The sequence below is a fragment of the Lissotriton helveticus genome, chromosome 6, assembly GCF_964261635.1.
Source record: "Lissotriton helveticus chromosome 6, aLisHel1.1, whole genome shotgun sequence".
Lineage (NCBI taxonomy): Eukaryota > Metazoa > Chordata > Amphibia > Caudata > Salamandridae > Lissotriton > Lissotriton helveticus.
The window spans coordinates 949,147,723-949,163,316 of NC_136067.1; the positions used below are offsets into that span (position 1 = coordinate 949,147,723).

General features: G+C 39.5%; 1 protein-coding gene across 1 annotated transcript in view; it reads right to left on the minus strand.

Moving 5' to 3' along the window:
- The window catches only part of ACTN2 (actinin alpha 2), a 296,075-nt gene that overhangs the window by 129,078 nt on the left and 151,403 nt on the right, over positions 1-15,594 (minus strand). The window contains exons 7-10 of the mRNA XM_078648602.1: positions 14,017-14,098; positions 6,655-6,740; positions 4,143-4,235; positions 575-805 (exon numbers count right to left, since the gene is read on the minus strand). Coding sequence (XP_078504728.1) covers positions 575-805; positions 4,143-4,235; positions 6,655-6,740; positions 14,017-14,098 — 492 coding nt within the window. The remainder of the gene's footprint in view (positions 1-574; positions 806-4,142; positions 4,236-6,654; positions 6,741-14,016; positions 14,099-15,594) is intronic.

A 15,594-nucleotide genomic window follows, 5' to 3' on the forward strand; every position in this document is an offset into this window, starting at 1 on the left:
AATCTGTCCATGCATATACTTTATTAGATAGTGTGTCCCACTTTTGTGGCCTGTCTGACACGGTCTCTCGTACTTTGGCCCACTTCGCAAGGGCTATAGAGGGCCACTGACAGGTATATAGGCAGAAACATATTGATATACTGAAGAATGCCACAGGACAGCACAGTTATGCAGTTGTCCCCACCTGGGACAACTCTGCTTCAGGGGAGGTGTGTTTGGATGGGCCATGGAGCTTGTCTAAGATTACTCGCACTATTGGCATTTAACTTTCTTCTTTGAGACATTCAAAGAAGCCTCACACTCAGTGATGCCAAAGCAAACCTGTGGCACACAGAGGCAGCAGCTATGGTAGTGGGCATCACTCCTCCGTTCACAAGAGTTAGAAAGTATATGGAATCCATTTGAAATAGGAAGGGCCAGACCCCTACCTCGCCTCGTAAGTTCATCTGCATTATGTCAAATCTAAATCACTGAAAATGCTACATTTTCAGCTTTGTATATAAAGAAACATAATAATCTATTCTTTACCGCCTAACAATGCTGGAAAGGACATTCAGTCAATGCTGGTACTTACTGAAACCAGCTTGCCCTCAGAGGGCATGAAGGCAGGCCTGTTGCTGATCCTCAGTTTTGTCTGGAGGGTGTTGAAATCAATCTCTAACTGGCACTTCTCCTGGACCTTGGGGGGCTTGTGTTTACGGCGGTAATCCCGGAAGTCATCTAATTTCTTCAGCATTGTATGCATGGTCTTCTCTGGGGTCCTGTTCTCCAACCACGGGATGGTTCGACGAATCCATTCTAGGAGCTAACAGAAAAAAAGGGAGTAAGAATAATATGGCGGTCAGAAAAAGCACATCAAATTATTAACAAAGAAGAAACAAATAACCTTCCCACATGTTGAAACGGTGTGGTACGCAGCGGTGGCTCCTCCGTTAAGGCGGAAGAGCGTCACCCCACTGCTCTGTCACACAGGAAAAGCAAAAAGATAAAACAAGTTTATCTTTTTTTTGTGTGCTGTCACTGAGCCTAGTCTTGAGGGTGGGTCCATCCTGACAGAGAGTCAGCAACAGGGAGGAAGTATGGACATGCACACTTAGCCTTTCTCAAACCCAAAATCTGTTGTACAGCTCGGTGGAGAAGAAACACAGGCTTCCAGTCCCTGTCTGAGCACCATACCAAACCACTCATACCAATCCTGGCACTGCCCTCATGTTAGTAATAGCATTACCAGCATGGGAGCAGCGTCTGTATTGGCCATGAGGTGTCTGGGAGCCTCTACATCGGCTGCTGTGAGTCGACAGGAGCAGACGAGCAGAAGAGCACCGAGGCGGTCGGCAGTAGTAAGTAATATTTTCTTTTACCTATTTTTCTCCCCTGCGCTGCCCCCATGTGCGGCTCTCCCATGCTGCCCCTGCAGGTTGTCTTCAGAGTAGCCTCTAATGGTAGTAAGAGATTATTGTAGTGAAAACATTGCCAAACAAAAAAATTGTAAATCGTCTAAAAAAATATTGTCCCACTTGAGTTAATTATAGAAAATCTACATCGATTGGGATGATATTATTTTTAAAGATATTTAGGACAGAGCTTTATATTAGACAACATTCCTCACTAGGATTTTCTGATGTACACCAAAACGACACTAGAATATCATAATATTATCATATGACGTAAATATTGTGTCCTAAATATTATTTCCAAAAAATGTCTTCACGTTGGAGTTAATAACAGAAAATCTACACCCTATGAGATATTTTTTGTAAAAGATATTTAGGGCAGACGATATTTCTCACTACAATATTTTGACATCGCCCATGCTTACTGATCAGTAAACTTAAAAAAAACACAATTTCAAAAAACGCTGTGATAAGACCATAAAGTTGTGTTGGCAAGTTAAAATAAGAACAGCCATACTGACAAAACACTAAATCAAACTTCAGGAAAGTACAATTAAGTGACAGAACCTAAAGAAATCGTTCTACATCGCCCTGAGTGTGAAAGAGCTGTTTGGTCTCCCAGAGAGTCAAAGGGTTGAATCCCAAACACTCTGTCCTGTTATCAAACTTGTAGGGAAGAACAGCCCAAAATATTTTCAAAAGCTGAAAGAAATTCCTTCATTTCATTTCAGACCTGATTTAGTTTTTTGAACAACTCCTAAATATCTGTTTGCTCCAATGTTTTGTTAGTGGCACAACTGCTTTCAGTGAAACCTATGTGTGCTAAACATTTAGGGCATGATTCAGAAACCTATTTTTCAAGGATAATGACTTATTTCTGGAAGTTCAAGAACACGGCTATTATCATATTCAACCAAAATGTCACTTTTCAGGAAACACTGTTGCAAGTTAGCAGAATGCAATGGGAGTCAAATGAGTCTAGCGTCTTTGTTATACTAGTTGTTTTCAGATTTCGTGAAACAGAATCCTTCATTTAGAGTTTCAAGTATATTTGTGGTAATCCCTGAAATCAGTCATTGAGCTACAGCACCCAGTAATCATAGTATTACCACATATTTCCCTGAAATGAGCAACCAGTTTTGGTAACAGTGTTTCCGTATGTTTTTCCACGTTTGGAGGTGTGAAGTTAGCACCAGCTTTTAAAGGGCACGAGTTTTCTGTGCTGTAATGTGGTAATAAAAATACTACCACATAGAAATGTGGTATTACCACATTTTAATGCAGAAACACCACATCCCTTTAGGAAAACAGTGTTCACTATAAAGTAATGCCCCTTGCCAAGGTCGGACTGGGAACACAAGCCCCAGCAAATGTTGTAAGACCAGGCCCTGCATGTTGAGTAACGAGCGAGACTGACCACTACAAAAGGAGTTTGGGGAGGGAGGGGGTCCCCCCAAACAAGTCGGGGGAAATGGTGCATCCTACAACACTTTTTTTTATTATATATCCATTTGTATTCGGTTCTAAAGCATAGTCAATGACAACCTTACAGTATCAAGGATACCCAGTCATACCCAAATATATTCTTATGGAGAACACAAAAAATAAGATATCAAGCATGAAACTGGAATTTAAATGTAACATAAGTGTGTGCATTCAGTGTTAAGTACAGCTAAGAAGCTGAGAACACAATAAAAGACCATTTCGACAGATGTTAGCATCCTTCACTCCAATAAGCGTCACATCAGGGCTGGATCTATCAATGGTGGCGCCGGGTTCAACAATATTTTTGAAGGCTGCCCCACTGACCTCCTCCTCCACAGATTCCCTCACTATCACTCTACAACAATGACCCTCATATCTCCATAGCCCCTCTCTCACATGTATTTCGTTTGTTTCCTAACATCTCTCACCATTGTAGGGTGTAGGAGCATTTTACATCATACACACAGACAATGAATCATACATGTGTAAATCAGTGTATAGAAAATGTTACAGAACATAAAGGTGATTACAAGGTGTAGGATTCAATTGTCATCATACTGGTAGGCATTTTTAAGAGTGGCTGCACTGGAGAATCACTAACTCGGGATTCAAAATGTAACACAGTGGTTAAGGTCGGCTTTTCTAATAAGAATTTATTTCTACCCTAACAAACCCTTTTTGGCAACATTAGGGTAATGGAAGACTGGGAAAAACATAACTTTCGAAACTGTATCATGCAGTTTGTGTGTAGCTCTTTGATGGCAGTTCATAACTTACTATGCCATATTACGATTGTAACTACGAAATGCATGTAACAAAAGAATCTCTATGACAAAAGCAGTAACCCACTAAGCTATCCACATAAAATATAATGCTGTGATCTGCATGGTACACGTTCTTTGAAGCAGGCATGTTAACAATACTCTGCACTACTTTAGATGAATCACCACTGCCACTAGACAAAACTCTGATCCCTCTCCAGCAGGAACATTAAGACCAGGGTTGTCTTGAAATTTTTATTGTTGCCTGAAAACTGCTGAATGTGAAAGGGACTCTGTAGCTTGAGCTTTTAAACCCTTTACAATTTGCAAAACATAGTGCCCCCAGCTCAGCGATAAACCAGCCACCAAGTAATACGGCAGGCCAGGGAAACGTCTGATGCCCTGTCCAGCCAGTCAAGCCTTGCCCCTTGCATTTCCACAATACCCTGTGCTAGCAGAACCGTGTGAATCTACCACCGGTGTCACCTCCACTGGTCCATACCTCACTGGCGAGACGTTCATATTCTTCCATCAACTTTTCGTTCTGCTGGTTCACCGCTAAGACCTTGGAGATTCGGTTAGCTGCGGTCTCGGCCTGTAAAACAGAAAAAGTAATGACCAGACATTCCCTCCTGTCATCAAGGATAGAAATCTGAATTCACAAAATGTCATAAAGTCCGCACTCCTTTGTGAAAACCTGCAGTTGCTACATACTGCTGCAAAAGCTATTTAGTACTGTGCTCTTAACTGTATTTTTAAAAGCCTTGATGTTTTTACATAGTGCAAATCACATAAAATCAAAGAACTTCGAAAACAGATGTTAATGTTTTCGTGGTCCTAAAGGCAAGGAAAACCTGTGTGTAATTCCAGGATTACAGGCAGAGTAGGGACAAGGTATTTTTGCCATTGTTATATCTGCCAAAATGTATCTGTGTAATATATGACCAGCTTTACAAAGAAAGAGGTAAATTCACAAATGCATTTTATACTCCTGCGTAACTTATACTTTGAAAAATTTTGCAGACCTAAGCCTGATTTCCAAATGGAGTATATGCTATATAGCAACATATACATTTGTAGAGTGAGAGAAGGTTATTAAAATATTACTTTATTGAGGTTTATAAATTGTTGAAAAAATTAATATTTTTTATCAAGTGGCTTCACTCCATAAAGACACTGGTTTGTTTCATTTTGCTATACTTTATGCACTAATCACATCATTGCCAATGCTTGGTTTTAGTTGTCCTAAGGAACGCCATGTGAAGGTTATGGCTCTTTGCACGTGCAAGTCTGTGAAACTAGCCAATAGTATTCTAACTGTCTTGGGGCTAACTAAGACAGTATGTGCGTGAGCCTAACTCAAAATGGCGTCTTGTTTTTCCTGTCCATATTTGACACAAGTCCTTGGGAAAGGAACTCAGGAACTCGTATATATGTCATCATAAAATTACCTAACAGTATAGCATTCACACAACGATAAATAGTACCCAAATGGACAAAATGCGATTTTTGAGATGGGTTTATCACTTGTGTTTAATACGAGGGTGAAACAATCGCTTCAATATGTATTCTTGGTGTTTCACCATATTAACACAACCGGCCGAACTCCATGGCCGCGGTCGTATTTCTTTTAATACTAATACGAATGTCCGTTAAGCCTTTATAATTCATGAAAAGTCAAAATACTTTGTATCTTGTCGACTACAATTAGGTAGAGAAAAAGTTTAAATATAAGAATTTTAGAATTTTTTGAACGCATTTTCTGACCGGGTAATCACTATAAGTGAGAGGCCCAACCGTGTATCTGTGGTCTGCTTGTCAGGTTCGGTTGAGGGATAAAGTAAGCTGAGGGAGGGAAATCAAGATCTAGAAGTTTGGAGCTAGAGCTGCAGCCCCCAACTTTAGTTATTAGGACTGGCATCTGCTTAGAGTATCACCGATCTATGAGTGTTAAGGTCGTTTTCCACAACATTTCCCAACTGTGGTAGTTGTTTGAAGGTGGACTAAGGGGCAGATGTATCAAAATACCTATTTGCGATTCTCAAATAGCGATTTTTTGAGAATCGCTATTTGAGAATTGCAAAATGGTATGTATCTACAAAATCACAATTTGTTTGCGATTTCCTAAAATTCCTTATTTGGGAATAGCAAATTGCAAATTCGCAAATAAGGAATAATTTCCCATTTATTTCTATGAGCCAGGAGGGCCATAGGAATGAATGTGAAGTTATTCTCAATTTGCGATTCGCAATTAGCTAATCGCAAATTGAGAAAAATTTCAAGGGTGCAAGGGTGTCGGGTGTCTTAAAGACACCCTGCTGCACCCCTGAAATTTACATGTGTGCGCATATGGCGCACATACATGCCCTAAGGGCATGTATGAGCGCCACATGGCACCTTTACAAATGCCAAAAAGTGCATTTGTAAAAGAAATCGCAAATTTGCGATTTCTTAGTGTAAATTCGCAAAACCTGAATGCTTCATTCATAGCTTTTAAGGAATCGCAATTTGCGATTCCTTAAATGCTGACGTAAAATTAAGGAATCGCAAAATTTGCGATTCCTTAAGTTTGCGGTGCGATTTCAATGATACATCGCATTTTCCGATTTATTTGTCGCAAACGCTGCTATTTTGCGAATCCCAGCATTTGCGACAAAAACAATGTTTGATACATCTGCCCCTCAATAACTAGAAAACAGGCAATATTGCATGCATGAAAGACCTATGTTAGTAGAAATCAAAGAAAACAAATCTCAACAAAGAGTCAAAACGTGCAAGCAATAAACAACACCCTACACCCTCATAATTGAGTAAGTAGAAATACAAATGCTCTCTCAGAAATCATGGCAAGAAATGTGTGGGAAATGATAAGAAAGGAACATATGACATAATCTTAAAACTATTGCCTGCAATTCTGTTGAAGTTTGAAAATCAGATCCAAAACAAAGCAGAAAGCACCAAGTCAGAAAAAACACAAGCCACTACAGCAATCCCAGGGAACAGGTGAGTAATACCTGCTCGGCTCCAGCAAAAGCGTGATAGAAGCATGAGACATAGGTCATTATAGCTCTCTCGTCAGGTTTGGGGGTGTTCACAATATCTATAGAGGAGAAAAAGTAAATCAAAGGACAGATAGGAGAAACCACCAAAGTCCAAAGGAGACAAGCTAATCAAGTTAAGAAGAAAGGAATACACCTGAAATTTTTCTTCACTGGCCATGCTGTGAAATATCATGCCGGGAAACCACTGGGAAACACAATGTATGAAGTCATCTTAAGCAGCTATTAAGCTGACTTGGTTTATGTGTTGTTTTATTATTTGATGACAATTGTTTGCCATATATTGTTGTAGCATAAATGATACATCATATGGAATCTATGATGCAACATGGAGAAAGGATTCTAATAAGGCAGCTTTTTCTCCCTTCAAGCTATCACTCCAAAGGGCTACAAAATTAAATACGAATGTGAGTCCCATTGGGCATTCTGTGTGCACAAAATGCCAAACTACACTGAAGGAGATATGAGCTCCTTGACAAATTTCGGATTGGCCCTTCAGGTCATTGGTAATTGTAGTACTTAATGTAGGTCCAGGTGAATCGAGTCCATAGCAGATTTTCAGGATAACCAATGACTTTCAAACATATTCCCTTTATTGATTCATTGTATGTGGATTTAACTCAAGTGGATAGTTTGAAAGACTGGCATGAATGATCCAGGCCATCTTGACCGATGTCGAAAGCCACAGATTTAAAACTATGGATGAAAATACCCTAGAGCTACTCAGACTTTACAAAGATTCTGTGACCCTAGGCATGGACAGTGAAGAAATGCAGAGGAGATATCAGCTGAAGAGAAGAAGCTGAAGCTAGTCCATTTGTTTACATCCTCACCTTCTGAGCACCCGCAAATGCATGGTAGAAACACGACACATAAGTCATAATGATCCTTTCGTCAGGTCTGCTATTGTTTACTAAATCTGTGTAGAAAGAAGAAGGTTAGCTGCTCACTGTTGAAGTACTGTTAGATGTGTGAGAAGTGTCTCAAAAGCCCTGTCTCAGATACAACCACTCATACACACATAACTACACATGCATGAATACATTTGCAGACACACACCAGTTTAGACCACTTCCTAGCATGTGGCAGAAAGGAAGTTGAAATGGTCCGAGTCAGCTGATAGAATGCTCGAAGTTTTCTGAAGTGAAGATCGTGGCTGGTGGTCAAGCCTAAAATGATTGGGATTCCTATAAAGAAAACCGGGATACATGCCCCAAAATTGTAAATCTATTAAGTGCTTTTCAGTAAGTCGGCTTTGGTCAAGAATTTGAAAGATGATGCTTGGTATCACTTTGATTGAATCTAAAAGCTCGAATGCAAAAGCCAAAAATCAGAAATGTTCTTCTGGCAGAGCAGATTGCCTCTAGTTTTAATTTTGACACCAACAATAAGCCATCAATCTGATGAAATGTGATGGAATCTGAAGCAATATTTTTACTGTATGTAATGATTTGAGTGCTAGATTCCATCCACAGACATGGCCAATCTGAAAGTAGACTAAAATAATAATAATTAGCTCACTTATGTTACTCATTCTAGTATCTAAGAGCTCAAAATAGGTGTTTATTACTACTCAACTCAATGGATATAAACAGTGAGAAATTAATAATCTAGCTCTGTACTGCATATCCGCATATTGCCTATGTAAGAAATAGACATTTATCATAAAAAGATTGCACTGCCAATAAAAATGTTGGAGATTGTAGGTTCTGGATGACAACCCAGTCCAATAGTATTCACTGAGTTGCTTCAATGGCTTATAACCAATTAGCTGGGAATTAGTGCATCAAGATCATCTACCAAGAGGAAGGGATGGTGGATCTTTATTAAGGGCAATGTAAGCACATCCTTTATTACACTATGCTCTATATTACATGTAGCAACGGAACAGAAATTAACGGATCTCGAAGGTGGTGGAAGGTAGTGATAAAATGGGTTCAACATACAAAAGGCATCCTGGAGGACCATACTGATGTCCCCATCAATACAGTCGCAGTGCATTATTTTAGTGCTGATACTTGAAGCAGGAGGTTCAGGTGCAACCTGGCTGGGTAAAAAAGTAGTTTTCCTTATGATTAGACGTGAGGCTGGGCATAGTCTTCTACTTAGTTCGAAAGTGGCCGGGCTAAAATAGATTAAGAGTAGTCGGGTAGAACTATCCACTCGGACCATTTTTACAAGCAGTTCTATTCGGGGTTTGAAATTACACACTAAATATTGCACATTCAAGGAAACCTCTCTGCTGCCTTTGATGTGATGGACTAGTCAGCATACTGACTTGATTTTTGAGATAGCAGGAGTGGAACCCAGTACCAATGTTTTTACCCGGTCTGCAGTTCTCACTCAATGACTATCGCACATCTTCCTCTAAACGTACCTTTGGGTCCCCTCAATTCACGATCCTATCACTAATGCTCTTTTTCAACATTTGCATGATACAATACCCCCTTGTTTCATTGATCTCTGAAGCATGGCTGATTACTTTGCATATACAGAGAACATTCAATTTTACATCATTGTAGATTGACTACTCTTGCGATGTCAGCCTCTTCTTGTCTACATCTTGTTGATGAAGAACAGCTTGTTACAGCTAAATGCCGATAAAATGGATATCACGTTATTTTTATGCTCACCCATAGCCATCTGGCACAGCCAGTCGCGGCCCCTAGTGGGAGTGTTGCGGGGCGGGGAGGGACAGGGTGGGGGGGTAGTAAATTACAGCATAAGGCCGACCGGAGTTAAGTACATAAATAAATAAACAAAACAAATTACATTGTGCATGCTGCAACGCAAATGGTGTTGCAGCACGCGCAATGTAATTCTATTTATTTATTGTACTTAACTCCGGTCGGCTGTATGCCGGAGTTTACTACCCCCCACCCTGCCCTTTCTCCACCCCACCACCCCGCAGCACTCCCACTAGGAGACGCGACTGGGCACAGCCTATTCTAGAAATATTGGAGTAAAACATCTGGCATTTGGCTCGTCAAATAGCTTATTAATGAATCTCACAACGGTGTTGCAGTCTAAAGTATATTTGTTTAGCTTTATTAGTGATTTAATGTTGCCACTAATTCCTAATTAGTACTGAGGTTAGATCATTCACTAACTACAGGCTCCCAGGCTCCACATAGCAATTTTCTTGCTCAAACACTTGCTGGATCTGCTCAACAGGATCAGAATGTTTCAGTAAGGCCTACTGGCAGAGTGAGGAAATGTAATCACAATTTTGTCTTAATCTGTCTCCTATTGAGGAAGAATAGATTATAAAATCGCCTTTCTGTTATTAGGTGACCCCTCTGAGCCAGGTCCTAGTTATTTACTCATAAAGGTTTAACTTTAAAGTACACTGAGTTTCCTCAGATCTGAAAACCATGGAAAATACAGCAGCCTCCATTTTAAAATGACTGTAATGGGTAACAAACATTTTCAGGGTCAAATTGATGTAATTTGGACCCATTTCCCCAGTAGATTTTCATAAGGAACTCAATCTCCTTAATTTTGGCAAACTTAAGCAATCATATAACTGAAATTCCTCCTTCCAAGTTTCCTTTTTGTTAAAGATAGAATCTGCATTTTGAAGATGTTGATCCATTATGCACGATTCATCTACTCTGAATAGACCAAATATGAAAGTAAATGTATGCACAGTTTCCCAGCTATTTATCAGCAAATACTATTTTTGTTCAAACGGAGTCAACAGATGTGGGACTAATGTGGGTCTAGACTGTTTGAACCAACTCTAAATTGGTGGAAATGCGTTTTCAACTCAAGGGTCTGTTCTGTCTTAGGTCCCCTACTGCTGAACTGCATTTACCAACAGGAGTAGCCTCAACATAAAAGTGTATCCCTTTAATTTGGACCAATGTAAAAGGTGAAATCTTGCTGTCGCTAACATGCAACTGTGTCTGCCCCACAAGGCAGTTGACTGCATTATCCGATTTCCTCCAATTTACTGCAGTGATTGATAATGCACCCGAATAATGAAGTGCACAGAAGCCAGCTCTTGGAAAATGTGTGCAAGCCATGTATTTTAATTAAGTGAATTCCTTATTTTTCATTAATTGTGCAAGATTCCAAAGATTGTCTCTACTGTCCCACATTTTGCACGATAGTAGTAAATCTACCTTTTAGTGGAGCCCGTTGGACTAGGAAGAGAGCTGATATGCATATGTTTGGTCTCTGTCTGTAGTGGCAAAGTTAGCCAAAAAAATCTAAATGATACACTGGAAAGCAGCCCGGAGTAAATTCCAGTGACCGAGATTACACGCCAAGCATTACACCCCACAATACTTTTGCTTTCTTCATGAAGCATTTTAGAGGCTTTATCTCATGGATTCAATACACTGACACACCATTTTATTTTGTATTTTTGTGAACTAGGTGCAGAGTCTAAACAGATTTTCCAGGTATAAAGTACAATTAAGTCTGAAAAAATGATTAACACCTTCAAGCCCAATGTATGCTTTAATCATATGAGTGGATAGATGTGCAATATACATGCATCCTGTTAGAGTGATGCCCTTGCTTGCTCACCTTATATGAAAGGCTTGAAAAAGTGAGCATCTTTATATATAGCTGCATGCCAAATTGTCATTCACCCGTCCTTGAACATTCCAGTAAAGATTTTTTTTTTAAAACTCTTTATTCATGACTGTGACAGTTATTTCAAGTTACATGTATACAGGTTACATTGCATCAGTCTTTTCCGTTTTCTTCAACTTAACTTAGGCATATAATAACCGTATCCAAAACATTGCAGTAAAGATGCTCACTTTTGCACTGGTATTTACTCCGGGCTGCTTTCCAGTATATCATTTTTATTTTTTTGGGCTAACTGTACCACTACAGACAGAGACCGAACATTTGCATATCAGCTCTGGTCCTAGTTCAAAGGACTCCACTAAAAGGGACATTTACTACTATTGTGCAAAATGTGGGACAGTAAAGACAATCTTTGGAATCCGGCACAAATTAATGAAAACGAAGAATTCACTTAATTAAAATACATGGCTTGCACACATTTTCGAAGAGCTGGCTTCTGTGCACTTCATTATTAGGCACTACTATACTACAAGTACACAAAAGAGTACAATCAAAAATTTAGATGAAACATACCCAATGGCGAGACACTTTAAACAACATCACAATTGCAATCCTATGCATTTATTATACACAGTGATTGATCAAATTGAGGTGACAGAAAGAGGGCACTCAGACAGCTGGGGGCAGATGTATCCTCAGACTGAACACAAAAGAACCTGTAGGCCTTAACGTCTACGAAGAAATATATACCTACCTGTAAGGACAGTAATATTGCTTCTCATTTTCTATTTTCCTGTTCTTTTAAATGTTTTTAATCTGAACAGTTACTAGGGCAGGTAAAGATTGCATTATAGGTATTAGCACATAAGTTTGATGGTGGCGATATTTACACATATTCATTGTGCTTTCTATTTTTTCAGGGCCTGGTCAGAAGTATTGTCTTATATGAATCTGGACTCCGGTTCAATGAGTAGGAAGTAAAAGAGCTGAAATATCTTTTTTTCCAATTCTTTTTGTTTTAATTAGTAGATGTCAAGTGCATTGAATATTTTCTTTTTATTCTTTTTCTTATATTTGTTATACTTGCATCTTTTTTTGGGATAGACCAATTACACTATAGTCCAGGTGGTGTGTTTTGTCCTTGACATGTCTGGTACTATGTCAACGAAATTAATAGGACTAGTAGCCATTTGAGTAATACTGTGGGTTACTGCCCAAGGGGTCTCATATTACAGTCTCCATTTGAGGTTATTTGTACTGCCCACTGGGGCATCAATTTGAACGCACTACCATGACAGTGATTATACTAATACTGCTCACAGCTAGTACCTGCCTCTGATGTTCAGCTGCTCCCCCCTCTTGGCCCCTATGCATGCTAGCAACGACGGTCTTGCTAAGCTGAAATGCTCACAGATGTCCTTAATATTCAAAGGTCATTTCACCCATTGTCGTGAGCTCTGACTAGACGCTTGTGTTTGCTTAAGAATTTATCATGCGTTCCCATTCAAAATTTATGAGCACTAGTTTATTAATATGTTCTTGCCCTTCTCTATTAACTAGGGATGGAGGAAACTCTGTCTGAATTGCTTTGTGATTCACAGTATTTACTTTTCTTTTGTCAATAAATCTTTTCTGACTTTAATACGGGGATTTCTTTGCCAGGAGAGAGAGTATGTAAAACATACACTGACATTGCTCCCAAATGAGCTGGGCATAATCTTTCCAGTGTTTCCCAGATGCGTGAAAGTAATAGTCAAGTGTGAGACAAATATTTACAAAGTAATACGTTAACAATACAACAATACTCTTTTCTAGCTTAGAATTGAGTAATGAAGGGAGGGGAGAATAGGTGTATGGCACTATCGTACCTGAAGATCAAACATATACTGCAAAAACATTCTGAAAGGAGACTTTGTGGGAATTGTATGAGAATACCCACATATCTTTGTCTGTCTTACCTGGGTGACTCATGTTATCACACATGGAATGTTTTGTTATGATATACTACTCATTGGTTTGACTCCTGAGTACGAAAAGTACTATTTTTGAAGTTTTCGCTTTTGTATTATGGATTCTTATGGTCTTTCTAGGCAAATAAAAGAAACTTTAACTACAAGGATGGACTTCAGATAAGTCGATCTCAAGTCGCTACATTTCACTAAAACAAAATACATCCTAAAAAATCACAACATGCCTTAGAAGCCCATCAAGAGGTAAATCCCTATCAGATATTCCAAATAAAAGTAGGATTTTATGTCAAGACCGAAAGCTCTGTTCATGTGCACCAATCCCACCTCTCCACCCCCCTCCCCAAAAGTAGCAGCAAACTTAGAAATCTAATCGCTCGAAAGGCAACTGATTCGGATCCTTCAAACATTTTATCTCCTTAGAACACAATTCGTTTTATTGCTGCATCCTCATCCCATCTCTTTCTCTGGTTGATGTGTAGTTTGTGATTAAATTGAAAATGACAGTAAGACCTGTGGTCCATCTAAGGTGGACCTATGTCTTCCTGAAACTTCACAAGCGCCTGAGGTGTGTCTGTTCTGAATCTAAGATTATACTTACCACCACCAAGTGTGCTGAAGTAGCTGCAAAGTGACAAATCAGTGCTATAAACAACTCATTAAATAAATAACTCAGGGAAGTGAGAAAGTACTGCAGAATCACAGCACTACGGAAGGCTAACTCAGAAATGTAGCAAAACCACAAATATTCATAATATTCATCGCCTTCGTAATCAGAACTTCACTTCACACAGCAGGGTCCTACCTTCTGCATCCAACATCTTTGGAATATCTAGGTATTTTTCTGCAACGTTCATGGCGAGGTTTATGTTTCCTAGGGCATCCTCCTGCATGAAAGAAAGACGAGGAGGAGTTAACGCTCTGTGGACAATAAGGGACTTCTCCAGGATGAAGGGATCACTGCAAGCAAGGTCATCACTGTAGCATCACCATGCAACACCAGAGATGGGCAGGCACAGGGAAAAGAATCAGCATATGCACAAGTGAAGGATTCAAAGAGACCTTGGCAGAATTTGCGTTAGTATCTTGTTGCGATAACACGGCTAAGCGAGCACCATGCATTGAAACACTGGTATAGACACGCCAACCAAGTCGCTGTGGTACATGCATTTGAACGTTTAAATAGTCTTGCTTAGTTTGAAAATATTTGTTCACACTGAAAGACGGGAACTATAAGGAAAATTTACCAAGGTTAGCGTAACACAACATAGAAATAAGGCAAGTGGAAAAAAATTGTGCAGCGTTGTATATTACAACATGTTGCGTGACAAGGCTATGTCACAGACCACACAAACAATAACAATGCTTTGTTTGCATGACTCTACACACGATTTAGCATTGTGTAATGGTATTTGTACTCGCAGGACACCCTCCACTTCAAATGTCTTTGTGTGCACAATCACCAAAGGACCAAATGTATAATGTGAGTGCAAGAATGAACATTCAACATGGATATTAGAACAAGTAAAAATATGGTATAAAACAAAGTTCATAATGTTTTGGAAGTAATTGAACTAGTAGGCTCACGTTTTTTACAGAGACGCTAATAATTGTGTTGATTTGTTACAATACCAAATAAAAACAAGAAATGACAAAGGCAATAGGGTTCGCCTTTGTTTAATGCATGCACATAGAGACACACAACACAAATGCACACATTATCATGTAGATTACACAAACATGTAAGTATACAGACAAAACAACACCCATTCAAACACCCATACTCACACAGACTAACGCTCCTACAGACACCCACACACACAGACCAACAGATGTACAGTAACCCATGCACATAGATCATTATAAAATGGTATACACACAGGCAACACAAACATAGTCTTGTAAACTATACATTGCCAGTGCTTTAAATGGGAAGGTACTGTCCAGAAAAGTGTACCTGCATTTCTTTAGTTTAAAAGGGAGAGTACCTGCACTTCTCAGCACTGCTGAAATATATTTAATGACAGGGTACCACCACTTCTCAGGAGAAAACAAGTACTGTGGCTAGTGAGTAACACAACTTCTATGTTTCCATTTAAAGCTGTTTTCATGTCCCACTGCCAACAGCCCAATTAAATAACAGTAATCTCCTTACTCTGAAGTTCCTTTCTCATTCCTGTACTGACATGCTGAGGTGAGACCATGTCCCTTAGAAACTATGTGACCCAGTGTAGGAGGAAAACATTCTCCCCTACAGCATGTCTAGTGATGGTCACTGGGCCATTCTTCTAACAGGGGTGGGAGCCACCAGGGTAAGACAGACCAACTTAACAACCAACCATATTCAAGTCCAACAGGGAGAGGGGCCTTGAAGTGAGGCAAG